The sequence below is a fragment of the Xiphophorus hellerii genome, chromosome 10 (genome assembly GCF_003331165.1).
Source record: "Xiphophorus hellerii strain 12219 chromosome 10, Xiphophorus_hellerii-4.1, whole genome shotgun sequence".
In the NCBI taxonomy this organism is placed as follows: Eukaryota; Metazoa; Chordata; class Actinopteri; order Cyprinodontiformes; family Poeciliidae; genus Xiphophorus; species Xiphophorus hellerii.
The window spans coordinates 6,083,475-6,098,382 of record NC_045681.1 but is presented as its reverse complement, the minus strand read 5'-3'; the positions used below and the strand labels follow the sequence as shown (position 1 = coordinate 6,098,382).

Genomic DNA, 14,908 nt, shown 5'->3' with positions numbered 1-14,908 from the left:
ACTTGTGTGCAATGACGTTTTTAATTGCTTAATTGGGTTAATTTGGGTTTTTGAAGATTTAATTTCTGGAAAATGTTGATTTTTTTTTTCACCAATGATCTCCTTGGGTTTCCATAGATTAGAGTGATCTTCTTTAACAAATGTGTTTTAAAGTTTCTATTTATTTCAACTTTGAACACAGGTCAGTTCTATGATGGAATATTAGAGCCAGTTGAAGATTTATTTATTTTTCTTTTTTTACAAGAAAAAAGTAATAATTTAGGAGAAGAAAGTAGTAATTTTATGAGAACTCCCACATAAAAATTCAAAACATTAAAATGAGGAATGTTGAGCAATACTTAATATTTAAAATAAATACTCAATCCTTTAACACATCAGCATCAACTTATCATCAATAGCAGGACTTTGAAACGACTGTGTGTTAAGACAGATCTTTCATATCAGATCCTAATAACTTAATACCTAAGCTTCATGAAAACAACTTTTTTTCATCATATTAAAAGAAAAAAATACACAATTTTACTAGAAAAAAAAATCCATTCAATAACGACTATATACTAGTAAATAAACAAAGATTCTCATAGCCTGGGCTTGATAGTCCGTTGTACAACTCACAGAAAGGATGATTGAAATAAAAAACCCTTTTAGAAAATATTTTCTGTCATTTGTTTTGTTTTTGCTTTTTAAAGCGAAAGAATAAATATTTAAAATCAGAAATCTGGTATGAAAAAAATAAATCAGATTTTTACTTTTCAGCCAAATCACCTAGCTCTCCTAGTAAGATATTATGCATGTGTTTGCTATATAAAAGCATCAGACCGTTTCTCAGTGTGTCCCCTCTCAGCATCCTTACCTTGTCCTCCAGGAGCCTGCTGGTCTCCTCCAGCTTCGCTTGCAGCTCGGTGAAGCTGCTGCTGACCTGATCCAGCTGAGACTGCAGCGCGTTGCTCTCCGACTGCAGGTGGGCGTTCTTGCTGCTCAGCTTCTCGGTGAAGCCCAGCAGCTCGGCTTCACGCTCCCTGCTGCCTTGAACGTCGCGCTGGAGGTCGGCCATCTGACTGGTCAGGCTCTCCACTTCCTCCTGGAGAGAGGTGATCTCCTGTTTGTCCCTTCATAAAACAACAAATGTGAGACGTGTTAAAATCTTAAAACAACTGTTAAAGTAGCACATGCTAGAAAAAAAATGAGAAAATTCATATACAAGACATCAATCCAGTAGAGGTAGAAAAGTTCCTGAAATCCATTGCTGTAATAAAACCCAATCTTTACTTTTTGTACCAAATTTGCAATGTGCACGTGATAGAAGAGCTCTTTATCTAGTATAAAGCCCAGGTATTTATAATAAGTAAGCTCAATTTGCTCACCAAGGGCAGCTGTAATCAATAGAAATATCTTATAGCCTTTGGAAATGTGAGAAAACCACTGTTTTTGTTTTATTCACATTCAGACAAGTATATAAACGAGACTGAACTACGATAAAGTCAGACTGTAAAAACTCTATAGCATGTGAGAGTGAAGAAGAGCAACAACCGATTAACAAGTCATCCACATAAAAATGATAAAAGGCATTTGACAAATTATCACTAAAGTTATTTATATGAATAAAAAATAAAAGCGGTCCAAGAAGTGACCCTGCGGAACTCCTTTTGTAATTTCAAGGAGAGAGAAAGAGGAACTCAAAGGTTTCTGTTTGACAAATAGTCAGAAAAATGGTTAATCAGATTCACTACCATCATGGCAGATGTGAAGTAAAGAAGACAAAATGCTCTAATTAAGTCAAGATGTTCTTCAATATGGTTTTAGTTTGAAGGTATGTGTTAAATCTGTCCTGTCTATCATTTAGGGATCTAACAGGAAAAGGATAAATACTATTATTACTACAATTCAACGTTATTTTATCACTAGCGTTTCCATAACAAATGTGCGCAAAACTTCTTCAATATTCTGCTAATGTCGATGTTTCCATTAAATAAGAAACACAAAATCTCGTGAATACGTTTGTTCACCTGATAAGTCATTAAAAAATGAAATGGTCCTCCAACTACTTCCTGTTGTCTCCTTCTTCGTGGTTTGCGCCAGTGGCAACATCTGGTTGTTCATCTTGTGACTCGTGTGATGCAAAAAAAAGTAAATAAATTGTTTCCATAGCAGTTTTGTGAAATAAAACAATTTTGATATGGCCAAAAAAATCCCACATCATTCTAGCGCCAAAACATTTGATCAAAAAACTTTTTTTTTCCGAAATTGGTGCATTTCCATATGCAAATTTATTTTCGAAATGTCAAGTTGGACAATTGTATGGTCAGTGGAAACGCATCTGATGACAATCAAAGCTGATAAAACGTGTGTGTATTTTATTGGAAAAAATGAAAACTAAAATAAAATTTAATTAAACACTTTCCAACCGCAATTTGGTTATCAAGTGATTTCCACACAGGGCTCATCTTTGTAGTGTGTGTCTGCTCGAGCTTTATCGATAAAAACTTGTGCATCTTTACCGTTCATGCTGCTCCTGGAGCGCAGTGACCTCGTCCAGTTTTTCTCTCTGCCGGCCGATCTCAGCCTTCTGCCGGTTTATGATCTCCCTGTATTTGGTCAGCTCATCCTCCCACCGCGGCCGCTCGTCCTCCAGACACTTTAACTAAGGAGCCAGACATCCTTGTTAGACGGAGGTTAGACGGCTCGCTGGTGCTACACAAACATCTCTCCGGATGACAAACCTTAGTGCGGAGTGTTTCCAGCTCATCTATGCTTTCTTTGTAACTCTTCTTCAGGTCCTCTAGCTCTTTAGCCTTTGCTCGATGCATCTACAACAGGAATGAGGTTCTATTTTATATTTGTATGCATTGTATTCGAATGTGTTCTTTTTTCTAGAAAACAAGCCCGCCAAAACTTTATGTAGCGTCATTACACAACAAATAGATTTCCTTGTAAGCCATGTATTGAGTTTGTTTCTTTATGAATTCATTAGGGATGTGAAACAAATGGTGTTTTTTCCCCCCATGTTTTGCCTCATGTTTTTAACAAACTCATTATTGGTGCTGCCGCTAGTCAACTTTTCCAAGAAGTCATTAAAGGCCTCCGGTATCCACGACGACGCAGCAGTAATGGGGGTTCTGGTAAATTCTATTTCGTCCATTCATCTTTTCGCATCCAATTTAAATGTAATCTCCCAACAAGTAATGGAAACAGTTTTGTTTGCATAATTTATGATATAGGTTGCTTCATCATGAGTGTATGAGATACATAACAATAAATATAGATTTAGAGGGATCAGTGGGCCGGAGTCAAGGTTCGAAAATAAAAAACTGAAGAGCGTCAGGTCAGCAATTTTATTTAACGTCATAACAGACGGCAGCTTTTGTTGAAAACTTCCTTATCAAAAAATTGGACTCTTCTTTCTGCTGCTGCAAACATCAGAAATTCAAATGTAGGGACTTTTTCTCTTTTCGTCTTTTTGGAGGCATTTTCACTGAGCTGTCAACAACCTGTAAAAAGTGAAGCACACCCTCGAATTAATCTAACTAGGTGATGTCTTCTGGGTTCGTTGTTGAAATGCAAGGCTTAATATTGATTATTTCTAGGCCATTTATTTTTAAAGTCTGATTCCCGTTAGAGTGTGGCACTGAGAAAAACAGGCCACAGTGTTTGGACCGAGTCCATCCGCTCGGCTGTGTGCATGCGGAGCATCAGAGGCAAAATTACTGCAACTGCTACGTTAAGGCAAGCTGAGAAAAAAAGTGGAGAAACAAACTTTAAATCAGGATAATTAATAATACACTTAAAAATAAAGGGAACCTGTGCTGTGATTTGTCTTTTAATGGACAATGACATGGAAAAAACAATTTTTTTTCTTGCTTAATCTACAAAAAGATTCAGATTTAGACTTCTTGCATAATAATGTAGTTAAAGGAAAATCACTCATGCTATTCCAAATGTTTAGCAATAAACATTTCAAATTTTCCTTGCATTTATAATTAACCTCCTTTACTGTGATCCTCCAACAGACTGATCTGGATCCAATCTGATTGAGCTATTTTGTTAAAAAAAAAAAGAAAAAGAAAAACCCTATTTCTGTAATCTATAAAAGCTCAAGTGGTATCAACACGTTTGCAAGGACAACAAAATCTGAGGATCCATCTTCTATTGATGGTCCATATTTTAAAATTACTTGTAGCTAATTTTATCTCCATATTAAATAAATCAGGGCCCACAGGACGCTTATTTTATCCACAGTATTATTTTCTTATCTGTTATTCCTTTGTAGGCATCACAGTAATCACACTGCCAGCTGAAATGTCACAATCAGTTATTCCATTTTGGAAATAAAAGGAAGAAAAAGCGCATTGAGAAAGAAGATGAATATGTAAAAAAAAAAAAAAAGTGCTTTAACTTTAGATAACGTGCGTCACCTCTAACTGGTCTGTTTGCTCCTGCTTGTGTTTCTCCAACTCTCCTTTAGTTTCCTTCAGTTTAGCGTCCAACTCGTTGGATCTGAGCTCTTCTGATTCCTTAAGAGAACATAAATTATTGTTTTAAGTACAGGTGTATAAAACATGAGAAACAACAGTAAATGACATTAATATGTTCTTGTGTTAAATTACAAAATCATTGTCTGGTGTGTTATGATGTCAGAATTAGTAGTTCTGATCAATTTTTCTAGGAGAGTCAAAACTATTGTGGCTCTTTACTGCCACCATCTGACACATTCAACCACATTCAGTCTGGTCAGGTTTACACCTTTACCTTAACTTTTAATAGTAACAATAAAATCAATACAAAAATAGCCTCTTAATTTCTGTTGTGATCATGATCAATCTATCACACAACAAACCTGGTACGTTCGGATCATGTCCTGGCAATTCTTTCGGATCTGTTCCGTCTCTTCTTTGGCCTGAGCCAACTTGGATGTCGTTTCTCTCAGCTTGTCTTTTGTTTCCTGGACACAAACAAACATGAAGGTGCTTTTGTAGAGGAAAAAATAAAAAAGCCTCTTATCTCTCAGAGGGTTCAGGTTAAAACCTCAACACTCATTACTAATTTGTTTTTATCCTTTCTAGCATTTTTGCAAAAGGAGAAACAACAGCCAGATCTGTGTGGCCTTCAGCAACTCCTGAGCTTTTGCACCCTCTTTTGTTTACTGTTGTTTTTCTGCTTACAGGGAGTGGGGAAAAAAAGAAACTGTTCTTTTGTTGGAGCCGTTTTTCAAAAACAGCTACAACAACAGCAGCAATTTCCTTCCAGGGTCATTACAGTGCAATTCCTATTTCATTTCATCTCCAAATCACACATTTAATCATGTTATTTTACAGCCTGTTGAAAGAGAAGGTGATCGTTTTTATCCTGACGTAGATCCAAAACTGGTCAGGTGTTTTTTTTCCTGTTTTATGTCATACAGGGTGGTATGTATGATGTATAAAAACTGAAAACACACAAAAGAACATTAACATTTCGATGATAATTTTAACTTAAAATGCAAAATGGAATCCTAATACCAACATCTGAGCACAAGAAACAATGAATAAAATACAGACAGCTTCACATGTATCTGAACACTTAGAGCCACTGTGGATAGAAAAAAGTTAATAAAAAATAATAAAAAAAAAAAGAAAAGGAAATATCCACCAAAAAATCTCAGAAAAAACAAGACACTTTCAGAGTTAGAAAAGTCAAATATTTGCTTGATAATATTCAGAAATTTCTTGATTAATCTCAGAAACCTTCTGGGAAAAAAACTAGTTTTAAAAGTAAAAAAATTCAACTTCTGAAACTCCAAGTTTTTTTCTCAAAAATTTTGAACTTTTCAAACTCCAAAGTTTCCTCTTTTTTGGCAGATATTTTACTAAATTTTTTCCCTTATTTAAAATGGCCACAATACACCGTCGTAGAATACTAACACAAGCTTTGTTTTATTTTACCCATTTAATGAAACATTGAAACAATTTAAGATCAAAAAACCAATAAACAAAGGACAGTAGGCGGATCCTACTGTATTACAATTAAGAATAACAAAAAACCCAGTAGTGACAAGCTTCTTCTTTTTTTTTGTAAAGATTGAACCCAGGCTTGTATTGGCAACAGAGAATGAGCAAAACCAAACTTTATAACATTACCTTATGAGCATCTGCTTCACTCTTTAATTTGTTCTGGGCCCATTTGACTTTGATTAGATGAGAGTTGATCTCCTCTTTTAACTTTTCCCCTTCTCGTGTCAGCCGGCCAACCTCACCCTCCTGTGAATAAAGGAGCATACGAATGAGACTTAATTAATGTACAGAATAACAAAAAAATGTTGATTAGTGTAAAATGGCTGTTTGAGATCGAATATTCTGTTAAACCGATACTACTTAAGATATAAACAAGTCAGTAAAAACACTTCTGTCATTTATTTTCCGTCGTGAAATTGAAAACATAAATCTGAAACTTTGTCCTTTTCAAGGTTAAGGGGTAAATAAAGCAGATAAAGTTTTTACATATTTCAAATAGAAAGTATTTAAAATGTAATTGACCTTGGCGTCATATAGCTGCTGCAGCCGCCCCTTCTCCTGAGCCAGCTGGTTCCCGCGCAGCGCTTGGCGGTCCACCTCCTTCAGCGCTTCCCTCAGCCTCTTCTCTAAACTCTCCTTGTCCCGTCTCAGGTCCAGAGCCTCCTTCTCCCCCCGCACATATTTCATCACCATGGCCTCCTTCTCCTGCCGTGCCTCATCACACTTCTTGTTCACCTACATAGTGCGGTCGAGTTAATATCCAAATTTTTTTTTCTACAGGTTAGTCGCAATAAGTTAGAGCATAATCAAAACAAATTCATTTCAGAAGCTTATTTTTCATTTAATACACTTTCCAGATGTTTTTTTTAAATTAATTATGATAATTTGGCATGCAGCTAATGAAAAGTCAGTTTCATTGGTATCTTTAATAGAGAAATGTTGTGTTGCATCCTGAGCAATAACTGGGATGAACATCAACTTGACAGCACTCCAGCATTGACAGCTTCCATAAGAAAAGGTAAAGAAAAAACAAGTCACTGTTACTACAACTGGATGCTCACAGTGTGCTACATTCAAGCGTATTGACAAAGTTGAGTGAAAGGTAAAAGTGTGGTAGGGAAAGGTGCACAAACAGCAGGGATAAATGCTGCCTTGAGAGAATTGGTAATGTAAAGCCCATTCAGGAATTTAAGGAAAATTCACAACTAATAATGCAGGTTATCGATGAATGACTTCATCTAAAGTTGATTGATTTTATCAATCAACCATCGATTAATTGATAAGCGGCCATTTTCCTAAAAACGGGAGTTTTTAGTTTGACATAGCAGATGTCTGAGGTAATGCATAACCTTCATTTTGCTTTAAATGTTTGTGCTTTGAAAGAATGACATAAAAACACAAAATATTAAGTAACATTTTTAAAATAGTTATTAAGAAGTACAATATTTTGATGCATGTCTCTTACAAGATAGGAAAATAACAGCTTAAACCACATTGTAGTAAAAGCTGTCATCATCATTATTCTACTTTAGTTTTGGGAATACAAAAATTCAGTTATTGTCTCAAAGCTTCAACACATTAACATAAACAAACGATCTGAACCTCGGGGCGGCAACAGTCGACTATGACTGGGTCAGTGCTGAATGATACAAGCAAAGGCCCTGAGAGGGATTTGGAGCATAATGTAACGCGTACTGTTCAGTGGACAGTGAAATTAAAAATTCTGAAGTGTGACAGAACTGTCAAGAGAACAGCAGCCAGCACGGCTTTAACCAGGTGAGCAGAATCAGGAAGAAAAACGTTCCGCCAGCAATATTCGTTTAGCAAGCGCTTTAACCTGCAGCAAGAGGAGTTTGGTGAGCCATGACCTTGAACGTTCAGCTGCTAGTTTTGTGCAAACATTCATAAACGACGTGGCAGCAGAATTATTATTTTTGGGCCAACTGTGGCTAAAAATAAGTCATCTTTTTCCAACTTTAAAGCCATGCATAAAGCGGAGTCATGCCAGAAATGCAAAATAAGGGTTGGATACAGTTTGAGATTAGTTTCATATCCAGTCAAACCTGTTCTATCCTGTGAGAGGTCTCCCTATGCAGCTGCTGCAGAGCAGCTTTGGACGATTGCTCCTGGTGGATCAGTTTCTCCCGCGACTCCTTCAGTTCTTTCAGAAGCTCCTCCACCCGCCCCTCCAGCTGCAAAAACAGGGAGAACACGGCTTGAGCTACCCAAACCTGAGCTAACCAACTCGGCAGGATTACAGCTGAATCAAAAGGCTGAAGGAAAATCAGGCTCACAGAGGAATGGAACCAACACTTTCTGTAACAGAAGGAATTTCCCTGAGAAGATTTGCATTAAATTACACGACATAGGAAAACTTTACTAAATATTACTTAAGGCTACGTTCACGCTGCTGCCCGAAGTGACCCAATTACGATTTTTTTGCCACATCAGATTTCTACTGTGTGGTCGTTCAAATTTCCAAATATATGCTACTTGTATGTGATCTAAAGTGTGAACTACAAAAGACCTAAAACTGTCCCGCATGTGGGGTAAAGAGCGCAATAACGTCACAGAGCGTGCTCTGTGTTTTGCCAACTGCCATTAAAAGGAAACTCAGTGTTTGCAGACATAAATATGGATGCTAACAGTGGAGCATAGTTTGTGATTTTGAAGTTGCCAGTATTAATAACTTAGTCCTCATTATACTCCGCCATAGTGATTGTTTTTCTATCAGTTTGTGAGTATCAGGGCGCAGAATAGTGACATTTGTCGAGTATCAATGACATTCAGGACCTGGCCGTTAAGATTCAGGTCTCATTTGAAAAGATCGGATACGTATCGAATATCCAAGAAGCCTGGGTTGCATTTGAAAAAAATCTGACCTGTGTTGTTAAGACTGTCATAAAAAGATCAGATGCAGGTCGCAATAAGAAAAAAAAAAAAAGAAAAAAAATCAGAATTGGGTCACTTCGGGTTGCAGTGTGAATCTTCATTATTGAAAAAAAAAAAAAAAACTCTCCAATGTATACATCAGATTGGAAAGAACAACAAAAGGTGATTTAATCAGACACTGTGCAAACAAAAAAATTAAGAAAAATATATACCTTTTGTATACCTTCATGTTTACACATTAAAAAAAAATCCATTAGATATTGTTCCAGTTATGAGAACAGGTGTTTTAAAATTTCACATTAGGTCCTATGAAGAGGAGACCACTTTAGTTTTTGGCAATCTAATCAAATTGATATAAAAGCAAAACAAAAAACGAATGTACACAAATGATGTCATCCGAGTTAAGATCCCAATATCATTTTCTCCACCCTTCCAGAATGCTTTGTTTGACGTCCTTCATTAGCAGCCGAACAGGACTCTGGAATAAATTGAGTTGGATTGGAAAGCTGCGGTGATGGGTGCAGCTTAACAAGATTTAGCCGTTGGGTTGTCTCCTAATTTGCACAACAGTCAGAGCAGGCTAAACTACCCAGGGTTTAAATAATAACAGTGAGTGATACACAGCCTGTACCCTGTCTGCAATTAATATGCGTTTAAGAAATTCATTTTTTTTAAAACAAGAGAGAAGTTAGTAGTTAGATTTTTTTGATAAGTCACAATGCAAAATATTATAAAGAAAATATAAACTATAGTCTTTAGAACTATATAGCTGAGGTGACAGCTAAAATAATCAATACAACAAATATTGCAAATATGAAGCTGCTGTGTTGTACACTTAAGAAAGTGATATGTAGGACATGCATGACGTAAGGAAAGACTGCAATCACCTTCATCATAGATAAACTCATAGAAAAAAAATAAACATATAGTCTACAAACTACTGTTAAAATAGAGTTTTTTGTCTAAAAAACAAGAGAATAAAAACTAAATCTGTCAAGAACTTTATCCCACATTGTTGAACCACTTTATGATTGGGTAAACACTTAACAGCAATTCAAATTAATCTGATAAGCCTTGATTAAAAGCTCAGATGTCCTAGAAGGATTTTTCAGACATCCTTTAAATAAAGATAAGAGTTTGCAGAAAGATTAAAAGTAGCAGAAGGATCATAAAGAAACTAAATTTTCACATAAAATTCCTTAGAAAGCTGAAGTTAGAGACAACAGCTTCTCCAGAAGAAAAGATTTTCAAAGTGACCTAGAAACAGTTCAGATCAAAATCCAAAACGAAATCTGGGTGGTTTCTGCAAGAAAGTTGTGGAAAATATGGCAGACTTTGAGAACTCTTTCCTTTAACAAAGTTTCAGCTTATGGGTGTGCACACCTCTGGAAACAGATAGTTGTGGTATTTATTTAAGATAACTTTTGCTTCTAACAGGTTTGTTTGACTTTCCATTTAATTATAAAGATTAAATGTCACATTAAAGATGTAAAAGGTCTCGTAGGGATTCGTCATGGTCTAATTTTTTTCGTCACAGTGTTAGACATGTTGCGATGCCAGATGAGAAAGAGAGGAAGCAAGAAAAAGTGATTTTAGAGCAACTGGTACTGTCACTGCAGCTTCACAAAAACATCACTGTCAAGTTCCCATGATCAACAATGCCATTCATAAATGACAACTTGTTAAAACAGAAACAAACTCGACAAACACTTCTCCTGAAGGTTTTCCCACAGATATGAATATATTTGGTAAAAAAAAAAAAAAAATCAGCTAATATGAGGATTTCTTCTTCACAAACACATGACAACATGACATCTACCTTCTACAGAAAAGACAATTACTGCAAAATCTCACTTCAACAAATCCAAAAAAGAAAAAAAATTACCTTTTTAATGGAGCTCATGTGTTGCTTCTCTGTTTCTGCTCTCTTCTTCAACTCTTCCTTCATGTTGTCTTTTTCCGAGCAGATACCCAGGATCAGTTCTTGATGTCTCTTGTTCTCCTCAAGCAACCTAAGCAAAAAAGTTCAAATAGACGTCAAACACTTGAAGTCCTTCAAGAATTTAGGTGCATTACATCTTGGCAGGGTAAACAGGGTATCTACAAATGTCAGGAAGTCAAATTTAAGACTTTTTAAGACTCTTTTTGTGCCACCTTGGATAAAATTTAAGACTGAAAAGTTGGATGACTCGGCTGTATTACAATCAAACACAGCATAAGCTGAATTTTCTGAGATCTGTTTGTGGCTCTTGGCAGCAGCTTTATGCTTCTCACAAGTTTGTTGTGCCAAACTTAAGTTTTTGTTTATTTTTCACAGCATGCAAGTAGCCTTGTAAGGGTTTGGAAACAGACATGAGCCAGTTGCAAAGACGAACAGTGTACAACCATCTAGCAATAAATTTGCATTTAGCCATAATCAAGACAAAAAGAAAAGCTAGGTAGCAAGGATATATTAACAGCTGATTACCAGGAGGTTCAACCAACTAGAGTCACAAATTGCAATTTCTCTATCTTTTTTATGTATGTATGTATATGTATATTGTATATTATGTATATACACATAACCTGCATTTTAACTCGAGTCGAACAAATCCCAATCTCGTTGTAATCTGTTGATGACAATGACAAATAAATCTTATCTTATCAATGAACATGTCTGTGAGCGACTCCAACATTTGCCAAACAGACGAGTCCCATAAGAAAAAAAAATCTACATATGTAGAGTACCTAGTCCTGCCACAACAAAATGTGAGACCTGTGATTAAAGTATTTAAGGCCAACTCACATTTTCTTCCATGAATTTAAGACCTTTTAAGGATGTGTGTATGAAATTTACCTTTGAATAGCCTTCTCCTGTTGAGTGTACTTGTACTGCACACACTTCTCAAAGACGTCCATGCAGCCCTCCTGGTCTCCTGGGAGTCCATTGACAGGGGAGCTCCCTTTCCCTTTCCCTCTGCTATCGCTTTCAGACAACCCGCAAGCTAAAAGCTCTGACTCCAGCTCATCCAACAGCGACTCTTGCGACAACGAGCGCTGGATCTGGGAAATAAGCTTTCGGCTGCAGTCGGTGTCGAAAGGGCTCGACGAGGATTGTAAGGGGATGGAGACGTTGGCGGTGGTCTGCGGGCCTGAGGCCGGCAAGAAGCTGAGCGTGTCGGAGCTCGGAGTGGACGGTCCGTTAGAGATCCCAGAGGTGGAGGAGTCTGCAGGGGAGTTTTTGGAAGTGCTTTGGACAGAAGAGGGTGAAGGACTGCTGTCGACAGCAGGTGACTCCAACGGTGGCTCATTGTCATGCTGAGCTGTTGCGTCAAAAGTCAATAAGGTCTCCATTGTCCCTTCGATAACAGGAGGACTTTCTGCTACATCCTGACTGGCAGCAGCAGCCTCATTTGAAAGACTAAGTGGAAGTCTGTCAGTTTCACTAGAAACTTTCCCAGCATCACCTTCAACATCAGCAGCTATCTCTCTCATATCATGATGGTGCTCACTGCTTATCCGAGCTCCTTCTTCAGTCTTGATTAATCCACTTTCCAGCTGGTTCTCACCTTTCACCTGATTGCAAGTCTTCACGGCATGATCACTGTTCTCAAAGATTAATTCCTCCTCTTCGACATTTGACACACTACAATGACACTTGTCTCCAGAACGTATTTCCTCTGTTGCTAATTTATCATGTGATCCTTCCATTTTCTGTGCAGCTGTAGTCGGAGCCAGATGTTTCATGCTCCGCTTACGGTTCAAATCTGGCAACGAGGAAAACAAAAACAAGAAAGTAAAAAAAATTTTTTTTCAGTATTTCGTTTACGTTTATCAGCAGAGAACTAAAAGTTCCTGGAAGTCATCGGTGTCATATCCCTGTACCATTTGCATCCTGATCTGCACTTCATGTGCTTAGATAATCGATTAGCAAAGGAAAAACTTAAGGAATGTTCACAGACAGACTCAAGAATCACCAAAGAGGCGTGTTGTTGGCCACGCCAATGACAAGATTATTTTTTCTGTAAGGAGTGTGACTGCAAACGTCACACAACTGATAGTTATTCAAGATTAACATATCTATAGAGCTTCATTCAACAAAAGATAAAAAAATCTTTAGAGATGCAAGTGTAAGCAAATATCAGTAGAATTTACCATAATTTTTCTACTTTTTTGAAGTATTAATAATGGTCTCAAAGCATAAGAATGATAGAGTACAAACCTGCTAATACCAAAGCAATATATATGAGGCTGTAATGTAACAAAATATGTCACAGTGAAATGTTTGCAGTTTTAAACGCCTTGTATTTTTCTGTTTATGTCGCATCTAGTTTTCCATTAGCTGCCTTAGTACTTTAGGTTCTCATTTTTACACTGATCATCTGGATACTTTTCTTTTTTATTTAGAATGATCTCAAGCTTTACTGTTTGTTCGTCTATTTGGTTTGAAACTAAATACACAAGCTTAAGGTGAATGGATGCAGCAGAAAATCAAAACAAAATGGAAAAAATGGGAAGGAAGTGTCTTCAAAATCAAATATGGCTGCCTTGCACACAACACCTAACAGCTAGTCGTAGTAAAAAAAAAAAAGTACCGGTATATGTATCTAATTTGCACTTTTAATTATCTCATTAAAATCATTTAGACTGTAGTGTACAACAACCTCCTTCAGTGAATCTGGTGCTATAGTATTAAAAGGACCAGGATGTTGTGAGTAAAGTGAAACATTTAGGTCATATTTTAAGGAGCGATTTGTGTGATGATGATGATTTGCAAGTTGTACAAGCAAACTGATATTTTTGCACATAAATTTAATATGTTCAAATGGCCATTTTTCAGCCTATTCTTTTTTTGTTGTTGATTTTTTTAACACAGCTTACTTGTGGTGCAACTACAGTAACGTAGTAATAAAGAAACTACACATTTAAAATCAGGACACATTTAAAATCCTCCAAAAGCTTCCAAGACGGAGATATCTGCAACTTCAATGCTGTCATGATGACCAGTGTCCCTACTTTTTATGCCTTATTGGAGAAACTACATGAATAAATGTAGTAATTTAATAGCTAATGCTCTGTTGACAACGAATACCTCAAATTTTAAAACAATGGGACAACTGTTTGCATGCTCTATTACTGTTGTATTTATTCTCCTCTTTTGTTGTTTTTATTTTATTTTTTATGAAATGGACTAAATTTGTCTTGAATAAAGCTTTTCAGAAGAGCGTAAAATTGTTATAAATATAACATCATTACCTGCAGATGAAGTGCAAGGAGTAAAATATTTTTTTTAATCTATTCTCAACCCAAGTAAGCGCATTCAGATTAATGTAAACATTTCCAAGCACAATACCATTCCTTATTATATTTGATAAACCTTTTGAAAAGAATAAAGAAAAGAAAATTGTATGCTATGACCAAAAACAAACAAAAAAAACAATAATGGAAATAGAAAACAGGTGACATGCAAAGAGGGCCATGCTAAACTTGTAAAAAAGTACAACATTAAATGTCTTTATCTCAGTATGAATCATTAACTGTTCATCCAACACTGAAAGGGGCTGTATCAGCATTTACTGTGTTACTAATCCAGGGATGATTCAGAGTTAGTAGGAAACTTATTAACCTTAATTCAACTTCACATTTTTATTCAGCAATACAACCATTTTACTGCTATACTTGTTTTTAAGGAATCCACAACTTCCCAGCAGCACTTAACCCCACTCATTTGAAGACCATATTCTTGTATCGATTTAGATGTTCTTTCATAAAAATATGGCTTCTAAACAACAACAAACCAAGCTTTAAGCTCTCCCCTTAGCTTTCCATATGTGATGTAATATTGTGACATTCACAATGTTTTCTCTGCTTCCATTAATGGAAAGGTTTAGCTAGCATACGTACAAGGATGCTCCTCTGACAGGTGTCATAACAAACATCGGAGTTATTAACATCGTGAATGTATTATTTCATTATTAAATTAAACATTTCAGAGTACAGTAAATCGGTGTGCAACAATAAGCAGCAAATCGATTAGTTTTTTTAAAATA

At 36.3% G+C, this 14,908-nt stretch overlaps 1 protein-coding gene across 2 annotated transcripts in view; it reads right to left on the bottom strand.

The window, feature by feature from the left end:
- Nucleotides 1–14,908, bottom strand: part of ccdc186 (coiled-coil domain-containing protein 186) — a 28,453-nt gene that overhangs the window by 13,072 nt on the left and 473 nt on the right. For both annotated transcript variants that reach the window (XM_032573551.1, XM_032573552.1), the window contains exons 2-11: nt 11,716–12,625; nt 10,765–10,891; nt 8,051–8,179; nt 6,510–6,722; nt 6,114–6,233; nt 4,835–4,939; nt 4,413–4,511; nt 2,721–2,807; nt 2,499–2,641; nt 854–1,109 (exon numbers count right to left, since the gene is read on the bottom strand). In XM_032573551.1, the coding sequence (XP_032429442.1) occupies nt 854–1,109; nt 2,499–2,641; nt 2,721–2,807; nt 4,413–4,511; nt 4,835–4,939; nt 6,114–6,233; nt 6,510–6,722; nt 8,051–8,179; nt 10,765–10,891; nt 11,716–12,605 (2,169 nt within the window). In that variant the 5' untranslated portion in view covers nt 12,606–12,625. The remainder of the gene's footprint in view (nt 1–853; nt 1,110–2,498; nt 2,642–2,720; nt 2,808–4,412; nt 4,512–4,834; nt 4,940–6,113; nt 6,234–6,509; nt 6,723–8,050; nt 8,180–10,764; nt 10,892–11,715; nt 12,626–14,908) is intronic.